The following is a 17037-nucleotide window of genomic DNA, read 5'->3' as shown; positions in this document are numbered from 1 at the left end:
TTCTGCACATTTTGTTATACAAGGTATATAGTAAACATTCAAAGAATTTAATATACGTGCAAAATGTTGACAAATCGAAACAAAATGACAAATGAGTTGTAAGGCAAATTTATAACTTTCTAATGTATATTTGATGTGACTGAAACGGGTCAACATGGCCTAAATTCGTGATTGGTGTATGATGATGATATTTGATGTGTTCCTCTCAAATTTAGGTAGTGTTATCAATCATATTCCCGTAATATAATATAAATGGAAAATTTTTCTTGTTTGTGTGAAACACTATATTAGTATTTAATAAATTGTAATCCTACATGAAAAAATGATATCTTTTTAATTGTGTTATATCCTAATGATCTTTCTTCTTTAGCTAGAATAAGCTAAAGAAATTCAACATAATCTCAGTATTTCTTTCATATTGATTGTATAGTTCAAAAGCTTTTTTTTAAGACGGCCATTCACATATGGTCTCAGATATTGATTCGTACACTGACATGAATACTTTTCAAAAGATTCGAGCTCTAGTTAATTTTCTTTGCTTTTAAATATACATAATTATTTTCTACTTAAATCCAATACGTGTTTGAGTAGTATCTTCATCAAATAACATTTGAACTTACGAAAAATTATAATTAGCTTTTTCACAAAGGCATAAAACTTTAAGATATTTTTTTTTTTACCAGTTCAAAGGCATATGTATGTATTACATTTTCTATCACAATATTACGTTGGCTTTACACGAAATGCCTGAGTAGAAGCGGACTTTTTACAGAAAAACAAAATGGTATATTCAAAAGGTGACGTGGAGTTATCAGAAAAATCCAGTCTCCCAAAATCAGATATTTTAAGCGAGATTTAAGTTTTATTGTTGATATCTCGTCGAATACCACTCGTCCAAACAGTCGATTATTTTAAGCACCTTCCATGTATTTTTAAGAATGTTTATTATTTCATTTGCTTCTCATGTCACATGGTAATAATTTTTACTTATCCTGCTGTTATTGAATTTAATATAAAGTATGGTAATCCATGATAATGGAGTAATGTTTACGTCGGGGTCGAGCCATAGTTTAGGTTTTTTTTCTTTTATTTTTTAATCATGCCCGTTATGGATTTTGGCAGGCTGTAATGGGAGGGAATGGCTGGATGATGATAATCGAGGCGCGATGTATCTAGGACAGACCATTTGTTTAAAATGTTTCCAACCCTGCACGATTTTGGATTCTCCAAGTTGGACAGATGAATCTTAAGATACTAAGACTTTTTCTACAATTCTTTGTTCCCCAGTTGTTACTTATACGACAATGCACAACAATGCACATGTGACGTGTTAAAAGCGAATGTTCAATGGTTTATTGTTTTACCAAAAAAACTGTTTAATAATGGAACAAATACAGTAAGAACAGCACAAGCCTTATGTGCTACAGAACATGGTGAAGTGCAGGAAAATAAAATGCCCCCTGGCAGTTCAGATGAACACTGTGAAGTTTACATTTCTTGACATGACATACCTCGTACTGGCTATTATTTTTATCTTTAAACAACAATGTGTTGTTGATTTTTTCCGAAGTAACAGGTTATTGAATAATAAATCACTAGTAAAAATATTTCTCATGAGTTTTGAATATAAAATATGCTTTTTATTTTTTAAAAATAAACACATCTATCTTTTCATACAAAGTTTTCTCTTCGTGTATATTGAATTTATGCACTTAAACTCGCTAAACGACGTATCTTTGAGATGTTTCTGAAAGGTCCTCACTACAAAAAGTTCTCAACCTCAAAACTTGCAAATTACGAAATACCTGGGTCGGTCTGTAAGACCCTGATTATGTCTAATGCAGATTCGAATAATAATAATCCCTGTTTTTTATCAGGAAAAGATAGATCTCATAACCCAGTATCTTGTTTATAAGTAGACATCAAAGTAATGCTCTTCTGACGTAAAGAATTCTCTACGGCTGTAACTGAATATGGCAAGAATTATGTTAGTGAAATATCAGTTGAGTTGTGTTTTCTAGGTATGTGAAATCATTACAATGTCAACATTTTTTAAAAATTGTAACTGTATTATTTTTGAGAAACATTTCTTTAAGCAGCGACAAAATTTCATAGCATAGTTATAACTGTTTTCAAATTACTCCTTGAGAAAAATTGTGCAAGTAAATTAAGACCCCGCTTAACGCAGGAGATGCATTCCTAGATGACAAAGCCCTTACAGCGTTAAACCAGGGGGCCGTATTCTGGTTACCGTCTCTGGTCTCTTGTCTCTCACAAACCGGTTGCTGATCGGCTAATCATTTGGATTAGCTAATCAGCAACCGGCTTGTGAGAGACGAGAGACTAGAGACAGTGACCAGAATACGGTCTCAGGTCATTTTAACATAGAGTTAGTTAAAAGGGAATAGGGAAAGGGGAACACGCAGTCAAAAATAAACAGATTTTACCTTAATTTTAAGTTATTTTTATATTAATTTGCATAATGTGTGTTAAATAACACATAAACATATGCACACAGAAATGTAAAGTTTATTTTTTGTGATGAAAATCCTGGCAATTTTGAAATTCTTGTTTTTTTTTTTTTTTTATAAAGTCGTATTGTTTCATTTGTCGCTTTTTTTCTTTCGTTAAGCAAATGTCAGTAGCAGAAGATCGCATCCAAAACGCCTTGTTTTGTTTTGCATTCCTTTCAAAATCTGGATCATTCGCTACAATTTGAATGATGATTTCGGTTATCGTTACGATACTTTTACTAAGGAAATCTGTAGAGAAATTCTTTGGGTTCTTTGTTTTCAGAATAACTATTTTCCAGTTCTACACGAATTCCTTGTTCTGTCAGTTCTTGAAGATCATCATTGGTAAGGTTCTCACCAGAAACCTGCAGTAACTCCTCAATATCCTGCTCGTCTACTTCTAGTTTCGTTGTATTGATTAGGTTGACAATTTGGTGAACCTAATGCTATATCGATAGGTTCTTCTCGTTGAAAATTCTTGGATACCTTCAGCCATATCTTCTTCCACACTCCGTTCACACATTTATCAGTTAATTCTTGCCAAGCGAAGTCGATATTTCCTATGGCATGCATAATGTTATATTTTTTCCAAAATTGCACAAAACAAACATAGATTTAAGGAAAATACGGTGCTATGACGAATTGTCAGCTTTTGTTGATTGGTTCGTGTTCGTAAATAATCGTATTATATACGAATCAATGAAATTCCGCGATAATTTGAATCAGTGTAAATTCGGAGCTTTGAGCAGACCGCGTTATATCGAATCAGCGTTAATCAAGGCAGCGTTAAGCGCGGTCTTTCTGTATATGGGAAACATGTCTTACTAAACAACTTCAATAATAGTTTAAATTGTGTGAATTATGTGAAATTGTTAAATTTGCAGGCTTAGTTGTGCATTGGCATATACAATACAATTGTCTAGCTCCAATGCAAGTTGCCAATCTATATATATAATCGAGACAAGTTGATAATAATAATAATAATAATAATCAGTGCAGAGCCCAAACAGTTAGGAGTTGAAAGTTGAAATTTGGCACACAGTTAGGGTACATCACAAGGATGCACACTAAGAAGGGATTTTTCAAAATTCCTCTCCACGGGGGGGGGACAGGATTAAAGCTTCTATATACATTATCGAGACGTGTCCAAACAGTGAGGAGTTAAAAGGTGAAATTTGGTACACAGTTAGGGTACATCACGAGGACGCACACTAAGAAGGGATTTTTTGAAATTCCTCTCCACGGGGGGAGGGACAGGATTAAAGCTTCTATATACATTATCGAGATGTGTCCAAACGGTGAGGAGTTAAAAGGTGAAATTTGGTACACAGTTAGGGTACGTCACGAGAACGCACGCTAAGAACGGATTTTTTGAAATTCCTCCCCACGAGAGAGAGGGACAGGATTAAGGCTTAACACTTTCATCAACAATGGAAGTGTCGACAATGGAAATATCAACAATGGAAGTGTTAAGAGAAAGCGACGTGCAAGACGCAGATGCAGTTTTTTCGTTTTTGCGGGAAATTGAACATATTTTTAGACCCATCTAAAAATTCTCTAATTAGTCTGAAAACAGGTCTCAATTCTTGCATTCTGTGAAAAAGGGTAAGGTTGACTATAACGTAATAATCTTAATTTTCGCTAAAACGGTTAGGAGTTGAAAGTTGAAATTCGGTACACAGGGTACCAAATTTAAGTACCAAAGTGTTAAGTAACAAGGGAAGTGTTAAACAGCAATGGAGAACAAGAGAAAGCGACGTGCAATATTTACGAGCGCTAGAGAAAAAAAAAGAAAAAGAGTAATATGTTATAATATATTCAATTTTCAAATTTAAACAGATTAGTTTGGTTTTTCTCGACCTTTCTTCTTTAGAACATTCGATGAAAATCGAACGATATAATCAGAACACGTCATGAAAATCGAACAATATTAGAACATTCGATTTTCAGATTCGACCTTTCTTTAGAAATATTTAGTTTGTTGATGAAATTACTCTTTTGTTTTTTTTTCTTTCTTTTTTTTTGTGACTATAACGTAATAATCTTAATCTTCACTATCGTTACTTTTGTCCGAGCAATGCCGGGCCTACCTGCTAGTTGTAAATAACTGAATTATAAAACTATGCATATGTACTTATATTTGCAATATGAAGTAGTTTACTTTGTGTGAACTTTCCAGTTTGTTGTTATAAATATTAAGGATGCACCAATAAGCAAAATGGCCAATTATCGATTAATTGGCCGATTAGTGTTGTAATAATTTATTGTGTTAATAGTTAGTTATATTATGATTATGTATAAAACGAGAAGTTTTCCAAGTGCAATTTGTGCCAGGCTTCTATATCGAGAGGTGGAAAAAATGCTAAAACTTTTACCGCCAAAAACATTATAAATCATCTGAAAAAATGTCATCGTGAAAACTTTTTAAAATAAACTTAAAAGATGAAAAGAGAGAGTTTCGAAACGAAAGAAGCTGGATGTTCGTGAGTAACAACGGAAACTCATATCCAAGCTACTTTAACTCAATTAATAGAGAAGAAAAAATTTTGGGATATAAATGATCAACAATCCAAAGAAGTTCATTATTTGATTGGAGAAATAATAAATGTAGATATACAGCCATACTCTGTTGTGTGATTTAGGATTTCAAAGATTACTAAAAAAAAACATTGTTCCTAATTAAAATATTCCCAGCAGAAAATATTTTTCTGAAAATGTCATCCCCGATATATTTCAAAAAGTTCAGTCAAAAGTTCAAAAAGCTATTGATGATGCAAAAAATATTTTTTTTTAACCGCTGATATTTGGGCAGCAACTACAAATAATTTTTCTTTTTTAAATGTAACAGTCCCACTGGTTTAAGGATGATTTTCAGCAAGAAAGAGCTGTTTTGCAAATCATTCCCTTTGAAGGTTGCCACACAGCTACACGAATCAATGAACAGATAAACAATGTTCTTGAACAGTATAAGTTGACAAAAGTCATAAGATATTATTAGTACTGAGAGATTCTGGAGTAAATATGGTAGCTGGAATCAGGTATTGCAACTTAGAGGCATCATCATGATTTACACATACACTGCAGCTGACACTAAACAAATTCATATTTTCTCAACAAGATGTGAAAATTATAATAGAAATATTGTCACACATTTTAATCATTGTGCTGTAGCTGTAAGCAAATTGGAAGATTTGCAAGACAAGATTTGCAGAAACACAAATTAATTCAAGATGTTCCTACTCGCTGGAATTCTACATACTACATGTTGCAAAGAAACTTGAAACAGCAAAATGCCCTTGTCACATATGCTATAGATAATAAAATTCCTACGTTGAGCCCATAACAGTGGTCTCTCATTGAAAAAATTTTTCTACATTTGAAGAAATTACTGTAGAAGCCAGCAACAGAGAAACCACCTAATTTTCAATAATTCACACAATAGAGACTCTGAGATTATTCTTATTACAAAAGCAAAGAGCAGTAGGTTCTTTTAGTGGCATTAATACCACAATACAAGGACTAGAAAAGTCAATAAAAAAGATTTTCAGTGTATATAGAAAACAAGTCTTTATGCTTGTCATCTTTATTAGATCTGAGATTCAAAATGAAATTACAAAAACAGATATGGTAGAGGAAATAAAAAGATGGACAATTGCTAGCTTAGATGATGTTGATAATTCAAAATCTCAAGAAGAATTAAATCCTGAAGCTTCTATTACTGGAGATGATGAAGATGGAGGATAATCTCTAATTTATTTGATGAATTAGCTTCTGGTAAACAAAAGAATGAATAAGAGCATGTTTTTAAAAGGAAGAAAAAACGAAACAAACAAACATTTCAATCAAGAATTACAAAAATATTTACATCTACCTCTTATACAAAGCCATAGTGACCCATTTTTGTGGTGGAGAAGTTCAAAAGAACTTTTTCCTAATTTGAGCAAAACAGCTATGAAATATCTAAGTGCCCCAGCATCTGCCATTGAATGTGAAAGAATTTTCAGCACTGCAGGTAACATTTATGAGCCGGCAAGAAATAGGCTAAGCCCTGAAAGTGGTGAAATTTTCATGTTTTTGTATTACAATTTAAGGGTTTTAAAGTTTGAATACTAAATTTTTATGTTTTTTTATATTTAAAGTTTAAACTTTAAATAAAAGAGATAGCTTTGAGTAGGTTATATTATACCTTAAATTCTTTTATCAATACATATTATAAGTTAAAAATTTTTTTAATATTCAGTTTGTCATGTAATAAATAATATATAACATCGGGGTCACGACGAGAAGCCTAAATAAAAGGATTAAGGAACACAGATATGATGTGGCGAAGGGTAAATGCACAACAACGTTGGCGAAAATGGTGCAGGCTGAAGGATCCGTGGTTAAATGGGATGAGGCCAGGATTATAACACCGATACATTCACCGACACTGGCGGCTGCAACCGAGAAATGTGAAATTTATAGGTCCAGCTTAACCAAAAAATGCTTAAACTACAAGGATGCAACGATTTTACCGTCAGCGTGGAAGTTTTTAATTAAAAAAGTCACAGGAAGGCGTTAACTAGGCAAAAATGATTGCATAGGGAGTTATGGATTTTTTACAATGTATGCATGTACCGTGGGCATATGTGATTGTATTTTATTTTATTTTGTTTTCTATGGTATTTATATTATTTTTTCTTTTGCGTAGCTTAGCAACGCGTGTGAGTTCGGTTTATTTCAATTTGAACTGCTGGTTCGATATAGTTTTCGAATGTTGTAACCTGAAGATGGCTCATGGAATGAGCTGAAAACGTTTGTTTATCATTAAATTTGAAGATTCTCAGCATTAAGGTGTTGTTTGTATTACAGTTTAATATATAACAGAAATTTATTATTTTTTATTACTAGCCTTATACGGCTAGTAATAAAAAAATTCTAACAAAAATATTAAAATACAAAATTGGCCGATTATTAAAGCTGATTAATCGGGGAAATGGCCGATTACCGATTACTTACTGATTAATCGATGCATCCTTAATAAATATTATATTTTGAATGTTCCTACAGTTGAAAGATTGGAAAAAATGACATTGGAAGGCTTACATACAAAAAAATCTAGCCACGCGTTGCTTAACTTTCTCGGCAACATATAAAATGGCACCATCTGTTATCATATTAAAAACTTTTTATATTTTTAACTATTATAAATTGACAAAAAGCTTAATTTTGAGGGTAGGGGTGGGTTTTATATAAAAATTGTAAATGCTAAAAACGAGTAAAATCGTCATTAAGTCGGACTCTACTCGAGATATGACACACGATCGCCTTTATCTTCCCACCCCGTCGACCTTTAACTACCAAAATTTAATAGCATCAAAAACTGTCATACGTGCGTTTCGACACAAGAATTAAATAATAATATTATTATTATTATTAATAATAAAATAAAAATTATTTTTATATTTTTATAAATTTTAATCTGCTTTAATCACTGTTTTTTTCCGTTGTATTTCATGTAATGTGAACATGGAAGTATGGAACAGTTTAGAATTCTGCTTCAGAAGTTCGAATTTCAAAAAATAAACGCTACGTAACTTAAATAGTTTGATGAGAATATTGATTAATTAACGTTTATTAACGATTTCAGTAAGCACGTGACAAATTCAAATTTTGGTACATTGTTTCATGTGTATCATTTTTTATGGGGGCGCTGCTTGACACCATTAAAGCCATTTTAGTAGGCAATGCGCTCGTATTCAATTTTGTATCTCTTGAGCTGACGGGTTAATATTTTAAATAATCTGATTGGTCGCTTCTGTTTAAAATATGAATAAATTAAATAATAGAAGTTGTTCGGTTCGTTTTTTCTTCCAAATCTCACTTATTAGAGAAGCGTTTCTCAACCTGGGGGTCGCGAGGCCCAAAGGGGTCGCGAAACAATAATGAAACTATTTTATGAGAAAAAAATCATTTATTATAAACATTTTACTTACAATAAGTACACATGTAAACAAAAGAAATTAATGTGATGGTTGCATTTGTTTTCCAGTAGTAAAAGACGATTCCTGTATTTAGTTTTTAGCACAACCATAGATGAAAAACCCTTTTCACAGAGATAAGATGTGACAAAAGGGATTAATAATTTCAATGCTTCTGTGACTAAATTTCCATATTCATGTTGATGAGCAAGCCAAAATGTATTTCAATTTTCAGATGTAAATTGCGGTTGTAGTGTTTTGTCGGCAGATATTTCGATGAGCTGGTCGTGAATCTCAACTGGTAACTTAGCAGCGGCAACAATATATTCACTAAACGGATTCAGTACCCATCTCTTTGAGAAATCATTTTTATCTTCCGGGAAATACTCCGTTGACTGAGTTTTTAACTCACTCAAATGCATCTTCGTGCAATCCAAACTGTGGTGAAAAATAGTGTTTTCTTCATTCAAATTTTTCTCAATATAACCTGAAGTGAGTGGGAATATATCCAAATTTTTGCTTTGAAGGCAAATAATCCAGATATCAAGCTTCTTAATGAACGCATGAACTTTGTCTGTCATTAATAAAATGTTTTTATCACGTCCTTGTAAATTCAAATTCAAGTCGTTTAATTAAATGCGAAAATACATCAGCTAAGTAAGCCAACAACAACATACACTCATTATTCTGTAAAAACAATGAGAATGGCATTTGTTTATCCTGGAAAAATATTATTAATTCATCTCGCAATTCCAATACCCGGGTTAACACTTTCTCTTGTGATAACCATCTAATTTCTGTATGGAAAAGAAGAGATTTTTATATTTTTGCCCATTTCATCACATAATTTAGCAAACAGCCTGTTCTGTAAGGGTCGGCTTCTAATAAAATTAACGAACTTTACAGCTTCACAAAGAATTTGATTGAGATTTTCCGGCATATTTTTTGTGACAAGATCATGTCTGTGAAGGAAGCAGTACATCCATTTTGCCCTTGGTATAAGATGATCTCTTAATATTTTCATTAATCTACTGTTCTTTCCCGTTATCGCCTTTGCACCATCACTACATACTGCAATACATTTTGACCAATCTATGTTAGTATAGTTTCTCGTAGCTTCATAAAAAACATCAAAAAGACATTGTCCTGTTACATGACTCAGTACTGTTTTGCAAAACAACATATTTTCTTTGTGTCCCTATCGCATTCATACCTCACAAAACAAGAACTGAGACATCTGTTGATTCATCAAATTGAATACTAAAAAATTCAATAATAATAAAATAATCCAGCAATAAGTTGCATAACTTTCCAGGCAAAAAATATGTGTAACCCTCATCTATCTCCTCAACCTTTAACCACCAAAGTTTAATAGCATCAGTCCCCTAATACCCAAACTTTCCTGCAAAATTTTAGAAATTTTAAATAATAACAGGAGGTTTTAAGCTTCAAAGTGGGTGAACAAAATTGTATTCCCCCCATACATACTAACATCCATACATACAGGAAAATCTCCCCAACTTTTTTGCATTTCTCAACATTTCAATACCCCAAGTCCAGAGATAAAACTCTTGTAGGGTCATTTTTTGATCAATGGTCATATTTTTCCTCTGTTATATAAAACAGCCAGAAAAGTAAAAATGACAACTTGTCAGAAAAACTATTACAAAACACACATTTTTTAACTTTAAGAGTATGATATCTAATTTCAAAGCAAAAACTTATTTAAATAAAATATTACTTTATAAAATAATGGCTCACCTTGATTCTTGACCAGTTTCTGAAATAGCAGGATCAGCAGCAGCCATTCGAACTAAAGCACATCCGGACGGAAGTCCCCAACTCCACATCTATCAATAATTTTAAGATAATCTTCAAGGAATTATTATAAATAAATAAGTAAAGTGCACATGCATGCACTTACAAAATCATTTACAATTAATTAAAAATCAACATTATAAGTTCAGAAATTAATAGTTTAAAATTATAATAAATGAATATAATTCCAAAGAATTCAAAAATTACATAGAAATAAAGTTCATTTTCTCTCTATAAGCTTATTCACAACTCATTTATTACTTTGGGAAAAGAACTTTGAATTGAATTAGAGATTTTATTCCAATTAGTTCTCCTTTATCCTTATTTTTAACAGAATTAAAACAAAACATTTAAAAAACAGAAAATTTTTTACTTTTACAACTGGTATAAATCTTCTGCTGACTATATGAAATGCAGTCTTCAAATGCCATATTTTATTCTTAACAATATTGATATAATTTTATATAATTCAAACTGTACTTGTAGAAAAGTAAACTTGGTTTATAAATACACCCTTTGAAAAATTTGGAAAGCTGTTGGGAAACATGTTATGTGAAATTTAACATGTTTCCCACTAATTTCATAAAAACAGAATCTATACTATTCCATTGGAAGCTACATATTATGTTAAGTGCACAAGAACTATTTTGAAAGATTTTCAAACTTTCAACACAAATAGAATTTAACATTCTAGTAATTTTTTACAAGAATCAAAATCCTGGTAACAGTATCTGTCTTAGACTTATTAATGTCACTTTCTAAATTGGATTTTATATTTCAGTATCTTTTATAAATATTCAATATTCCTTTTTATTATCATCATCCCATAGCTATGTTTACAGTTAAAGTAGTCTAAAAACAATTATTTCTCCTTTTATTTCTATAGCCTCAATTTTACCATCCATCATAAAGTACAAAAATCACAAACTTAATTACACAAAAATAGCCAAAAGAAATAATCAAATTTCATTGAACATGTCGTTCTGAATTTAAGAACTTTGTATCCAAAATTCTCAGTTTCTCTTATGACATTTATTTTAGTCATTTTTTTTATATTCCTGTTGCATGTTATTTCTTTAACAAATCACTTCAATTTGTCGTAAATGCAGTTTTTATCTTCCTATTCAACTGTATCCAAATTTAAGGATAAAGAGTTAGCTTGATATGTCAGAAAGGTTTATCCGAGAATATTGATTAATTTGATTTGGCCCAATCTAAATATGACTAGTAATTTTTCCAGTAATCAAAAACATTTGGAAAAAAGTTTCAATTTTGTAAAAACATCCTTGCAATTCATTTGTTATTATAATTATAAACTTTATTTAAATCACTTTTAATTTTCATATTTATGTAAGTAATGATTATTTAATTATAATAGTGCTGGATTTTTGAGCTATAGTTAAAACATCAAATTATTATTATAATTTGGAACTAAGGGTGGATGCTTAATGGGAACTAAAGGCAGCTTGCCTTTAGTTGCAAATTATAATCCAAAAAAGTCTAGTGATGTTTGGTCTCTAAATTAATATGTATAGTATGATCTTAGATACCAGAAATACCACATTAACAAGAGAGGTTTGACAAGGATGGAACAAACAAAACAATAATCAACGTTATAAATTAATTAAATATCAAACTCAGCCATTTTAAACACTTAATGAAACATCAAACACCTTTTATTGCTGAGAAATGTTTATTTAACGAAACACTAACGTTTTCAACCACATAGAATAGGCCATCTTCAGGTGTAATTGAATTCGAATGTATTTTAAAATTAACGATGGAACGTCCAAACATTATACCTTCAGATTTAAATGAAAGTAATAGATAAATTAACAAATAAATAATATAATAAAATAAATAAAATAAAATAAAAATTAAAATATAAAAATTCCTAGTCCGTACTTGCTCTTATATTTTGATGGTTTTTATGTATTTATTTAATTTTTAGTGAATTTATTTTATTATATTATTTATATTATTGTTGCTTCAGTGTATTTAATAAATTTTATTTTGTTAATTATTTGTTAATTTATCTATTATTTTTTATTTAAATTTGAATGTATAATGTTCGGACGTTTCATCGTTACAGTTTTAAAATATCTTTGAATTCAATTACACTTGAAGACAGCCTATTTATGAGGCTGAAAACGTTAGTGTTTCGTTAAATAAACATTTCTCAGAAATAAAAGGAGGTGTTTGATGTTTCATAAAGTATACACACTACATTTAATAAACATTTCTGAATGTTGCTTTCTGCTAAGAATGCTTATTAATATGATATGTAAATGCATATAAAAAACTATTTGAAATAGAAAATTTATTTAATAGAAATCTGAATGTAAACATGCATCTTATTTACTGATTATTGTTACAATATAATAAATATCATTTATAATGCATTTATTTTTATTTGAAAGTATAATTCTGTGTAATAACAAATACAAATATTTGATATTTAAAGTAATTTTGAAGATAAGACATGGAGTCCTGTTGAAAGATAATGAAAGCTTATATTAATGCTAATGAAAACAAAAACAATATGTATGTTTCTCTGTAATAAAATGAAAAATATAAAAGATCTTACATCAAAGCATTAATGAGATTTGGTTAATTATGAAATCAATATAATAAGTTTATTTATTAAGCATCTGTAGTTTTTTCAATTACTACAGGAAATATCTTTATTATGGTACTTCTGTTCAGTGGAAATTGCTTTTGTTCTATTTTAGTATTTATTCTATTTATTTATTGATCTACTTATATTAGTATTATTCTAATACTTCTGTTAAATGTTGACTAATTACATTATTATATCATTTACAATGGGCTTCCCAACAGGTTGTATCGAACCCTTAGGGGTCAATGAAAGTTTAAGAGAGGATCAGTAAAACTTTGCAAATATTAAGAGTTATGTATAAAGACTGTTGCACATACATTTAAGAGTATATATATATATAATATTGAAGGGAGTTGATGGAAAAATTCTTTTTACAAGTGCTGGGAACTTCTTTTCTGTAGGATATTATGTACTGTACTACTATTAATTTTTTCAACAAACTACAGATTGTGTTCCAATCTGTAGTTTGTTGTTGAAAGTACTTGTAATAACATTTCAAGTAAAAAATAACAACACTGATAGACAGTATTAATATTTTTCTTAAAGTTTTTGGTGTTGCAAGAAGCAATTTCAAGCAAGAAATGCTTCCTTATGTCATGATGTTTAAATATAATTTAAATAATAATCTATAAATTTTCGAAATTACGTATTATTAAGAAATTTAAACAATTTATATATTTTACTTTAAACTGTGTTGCTCCGTGTTAAATAGTAATGTTTATAGAGAAATTAAATTATGCTTGTTGGGCTGCAATTTGAAAAAATTGTAGATCTAGAAATTCTTACTATAAATCCTTCTGTTCATCTGTTCTTTCTTAATCTCAACCGGAGTTAGATACATGAAAATCAAGATCGGCTATAGAAAGATTAGGGCCCCAATTAACTATATATGAATTGATACAAACTGGAAGTCATATTATTTCAATTCAAAACTTTTCCCCTGAAAGCAGTTAGATAGATGACCAGCACAATGCCATTGCTAACGGGAAAGTATGATATACAGGGGCAAGCCACTACTGATTTGAGGTAGCAAGCATATATTTTAAATAAATTAAATATATGATAAAAACAATTGCAGCCTGGCATTGTGATGTCACAATAAATAATTGCTCTTTAGACATTAATATTATCAATTTTATAAAAACGAAAATCTGAATACTGTTTCTTCATAAAAAATTAATAATAATAATTGGACCAATTCAAGTTCCATCTCCTGATCCAACCTGAAGCAGATTGTGGTAAACAATTTGGAAACATTAGGCATAAATAAATTTTCTAGAATTTTTCCAACATTTTTGGAGCATCTAATGCTCCAAAAATGTTGAAATTTATTAAATAATAATTTCATTTTTGTATAGAATTGCTACATATATATTTGCATATAAGAGACTAAAATTCTAATCAAAAGGAGCATAATTCTTTTTATTAATCATAAATTTTGATTACATGAGGAATGTTCTTTGACTTACAGTGGGTTTATGTTCCAATCTATTATAAATTGAAATTATAATATAAGTCAAATATAATAATATAAATAAAGTAACGACTGTCACTGAATAAGTAAATAAACAAATAATTGAAACATGAATAAAAGTTTATTCTTTCAATAAATGTACTGTACAGTATGAAATAAATTTTACAGTACCTTGACTTGATATACATACAGTGTATGTAGTGATACATTGTACAGGTATTCACCAATGATGTAGTTGTCTGAAAGCATACCAGATTAATCTCTAACTAATCCGATATGCTTTTAGCTTTTGGTATTATTTAATATAATGTAATTCACAAACTTTAAGAAATAATTATAAACCCAGCACTAGGCTGGGTGGGTGTTGCCTTTGCCTGGCATCTGTAGAAAGTAACACAGCATATTGCTAGTTCAAGAACAGATCAAAGTTTGACTACTAAATTTATAGTTATCACATCATTGTCAAGTCAGAATATAAGTTCATCAAGTAGTCATGAAGCAAGGAGAATCTGTGTATGAATATTTATGTGAATTCATTACATTTTTATTTTAGATATTATTTTTATTAATTGATATATCAATAAATTAAACATTGCTGCTAATTATTCTTAAAGCTAATATTTTTTGAGTATTTCTGAATTTTCTTAATAAGAGTTTTTTTCCCCCAGTGGAAACAATTTGGATAAAGAAGAAAATTCAGACTCTGATCTTGATGATCTTCCTCCAGCTTTTGACACACCATCCAAAAAAAGTAAGATGTAGATTTACTAAGTAAATTCTTATATAATTTATTTTATTTTTTAAATTATTATCAAAATTAATTAATACTTTTCTTTGCAGAATTTGGATTTACAGATGATGATGTAGTTTGGGTGGAATGGAAAAATTTGCATTGGCCTGCATTAGTAAGTTTGGAATGAATGTTGATAATATTTGATATTTACTAAATTTAAAATATGTAAATAAATATTTCACTGTTTATGAAATAAGAACAATAAATTTATTTTAATTACATTAGGTATGTTCTTATCATATTATATTTTTACATCATGCACTTACAAGGAGATAGCCAGACATTCGCGTCTCCAATTCGAACAAAACTTGATAAGCATATAGCCCTAAACACAAGCATCTCCTTGTCCAAATAATAGGACCCATTTTGCAAGCATTTCAGAAAAACAAACCTCTGAAAATTAACTGTTTAGCTTATGTCCTTGGAAGTTTCACTTGCTCTTTGCAACTATGATTGCCAAGTGGATAAGAAGTAGGCAGTGGAGCTACATGATGGAGGTTCAAATCTACAGAATTTCAGCTTGTTTTTATTTGTGTAACAAAATTATTTTATTATTTTACCATATCATTAGCATTATTATTATTGTTATCATTCCTCACATTTAAAGTGTATAAAACAAGAGAATAAAAAAATATGACATCATTTCCTGTTTGGTGAAAATGCAGTCTTTGTAGATTTAACTTTTATGTCCTTAAATAAAATTTTTATTACTTTATATTCACCACCTTTCTGCCTACCACTTTTTTTTTCTTCATAATACCACCACATCTGAAAATATTTATTTTCAGATTTATTATCTAAAAATATTTATTTTCAGATGTGGTGGTATTATTATATATTTGAAGTGTAAGAAACAAGAGCGCATGAGAAAATTGTCCGTAACATTACGAATTATATGCTGTGGCTATGCTAACCTGTTTTCATTTTAGTTTGTGTTATTTGTTCATCCACAGTAATATCTGAGGCTTATTTGCTTGCATTCACATAGTATGTAAGTATGAGCAAAAATATCTGAAAATAAGTACGAAGAAATAAAAATTGTATTTCATGACGTAATAAGCTGTAAATGTGAGGAATGATGATAGTAATAATAATGCTAATGATATGGTAAAATAATAAAATAATTTTGTTACACAAATAAAAAACTGAAATTCTGTAGATTTGAACCTGCATCATGTAGCTTCACTACCTATCTTCTTATCCACTTGGCTATCACAGTTACAAAGAGGAAGAAAAGCTTCCAAGGACATTAGTTAAACAGTTAATTTTCAGAAACCTGTTTTTCTGAAATGCTTGCGAAATGGGTCCTGTTATTCGGACAAGGAGATGCTTGTGTTTAGGGCTACGTACTCACCAAGTTTTGTTTGAATCGGAGATGCAAATGTCTGGCTGTCTCTTTGTTAGTATATCATGATGATTACAAGGTGCTTTTTTAATGGAAAAACAATTGATTTACTCACAAAGTGAAGACATTACTGAATTTAACAAGGTATTAACAAGATAGGGAAAAGCTGTGCAAACAAGATAGTTTACTATAAACTATCTTGTTTGTGCAGCTTCTAATCTTCTAATTAAGTATATATTAATGTGGAACTGTGAAATAGGAACTTTTAAAAATGTTTGAAATGTTGAAATAGGAATGTTTTAAAAATGTATGCTCAACTATTTTTCAAACTTCATTTATCTCAAATTAAATAATTATTTCAGTAACCAATTGTAGAGATATATGAAGTTTATCAAACTGTAATGAGCCAAGGAAATCAAGATTTCATAAAAAAAGCATATATATTCAGCAGTTGGTTATTGAGATAATTACCGTATATCTCGGCGGATAAGACGACCTTCAGATAAGACGATGC

General features: G+C 30.0%; 1 protein-coding gene across 1 annotated transcript in view; it reads left to right on the top strand.

Moving 5' to 3' along the window:
- The window catches only part of LOC136979217 (putative leucine-rich repeat-containing protein DDB_G0290503), a 90973-nt gene that overhangs the window by 55703 nt on the left and 18233 nt on the right, over window positions 1-17037 (top strand). Inside the window, exons 3-4 of the mRNA XM_067275158.1 lie at window positions 15054-15136; window positions 15226-15290. Coding sequence (XP_067131259.1) covers window positions 15054-15136; window positions 15226-15290 — 148 coding nt within the window. The remainder of the gene's footprint in view (window positions 1-15053; window positions 15137-15225; window positions 15291-17037) is intronic.

Source organism: Centruroides vittatus, unplaced genomic scaffold (assembly GCF_030686945.1).
Source record: "Centruroides vittatus isolate TY-2023 unplaced genomic scaffold, ASM3068694v2 contig_596, whole genome shotgun sequence".
Classification (NCBI taxonomy): domain Eukaryota; kingdom Metazoa; phylum Arthropoda; class Arachnida; order Scorpiones; family Buthidae; genus Centruroides; species Centruroides vittatus.
Note: the sequence above shows the minus strand (reverse complement) of the source record. Positions and strands in the feature narration are given on the sequence as shown.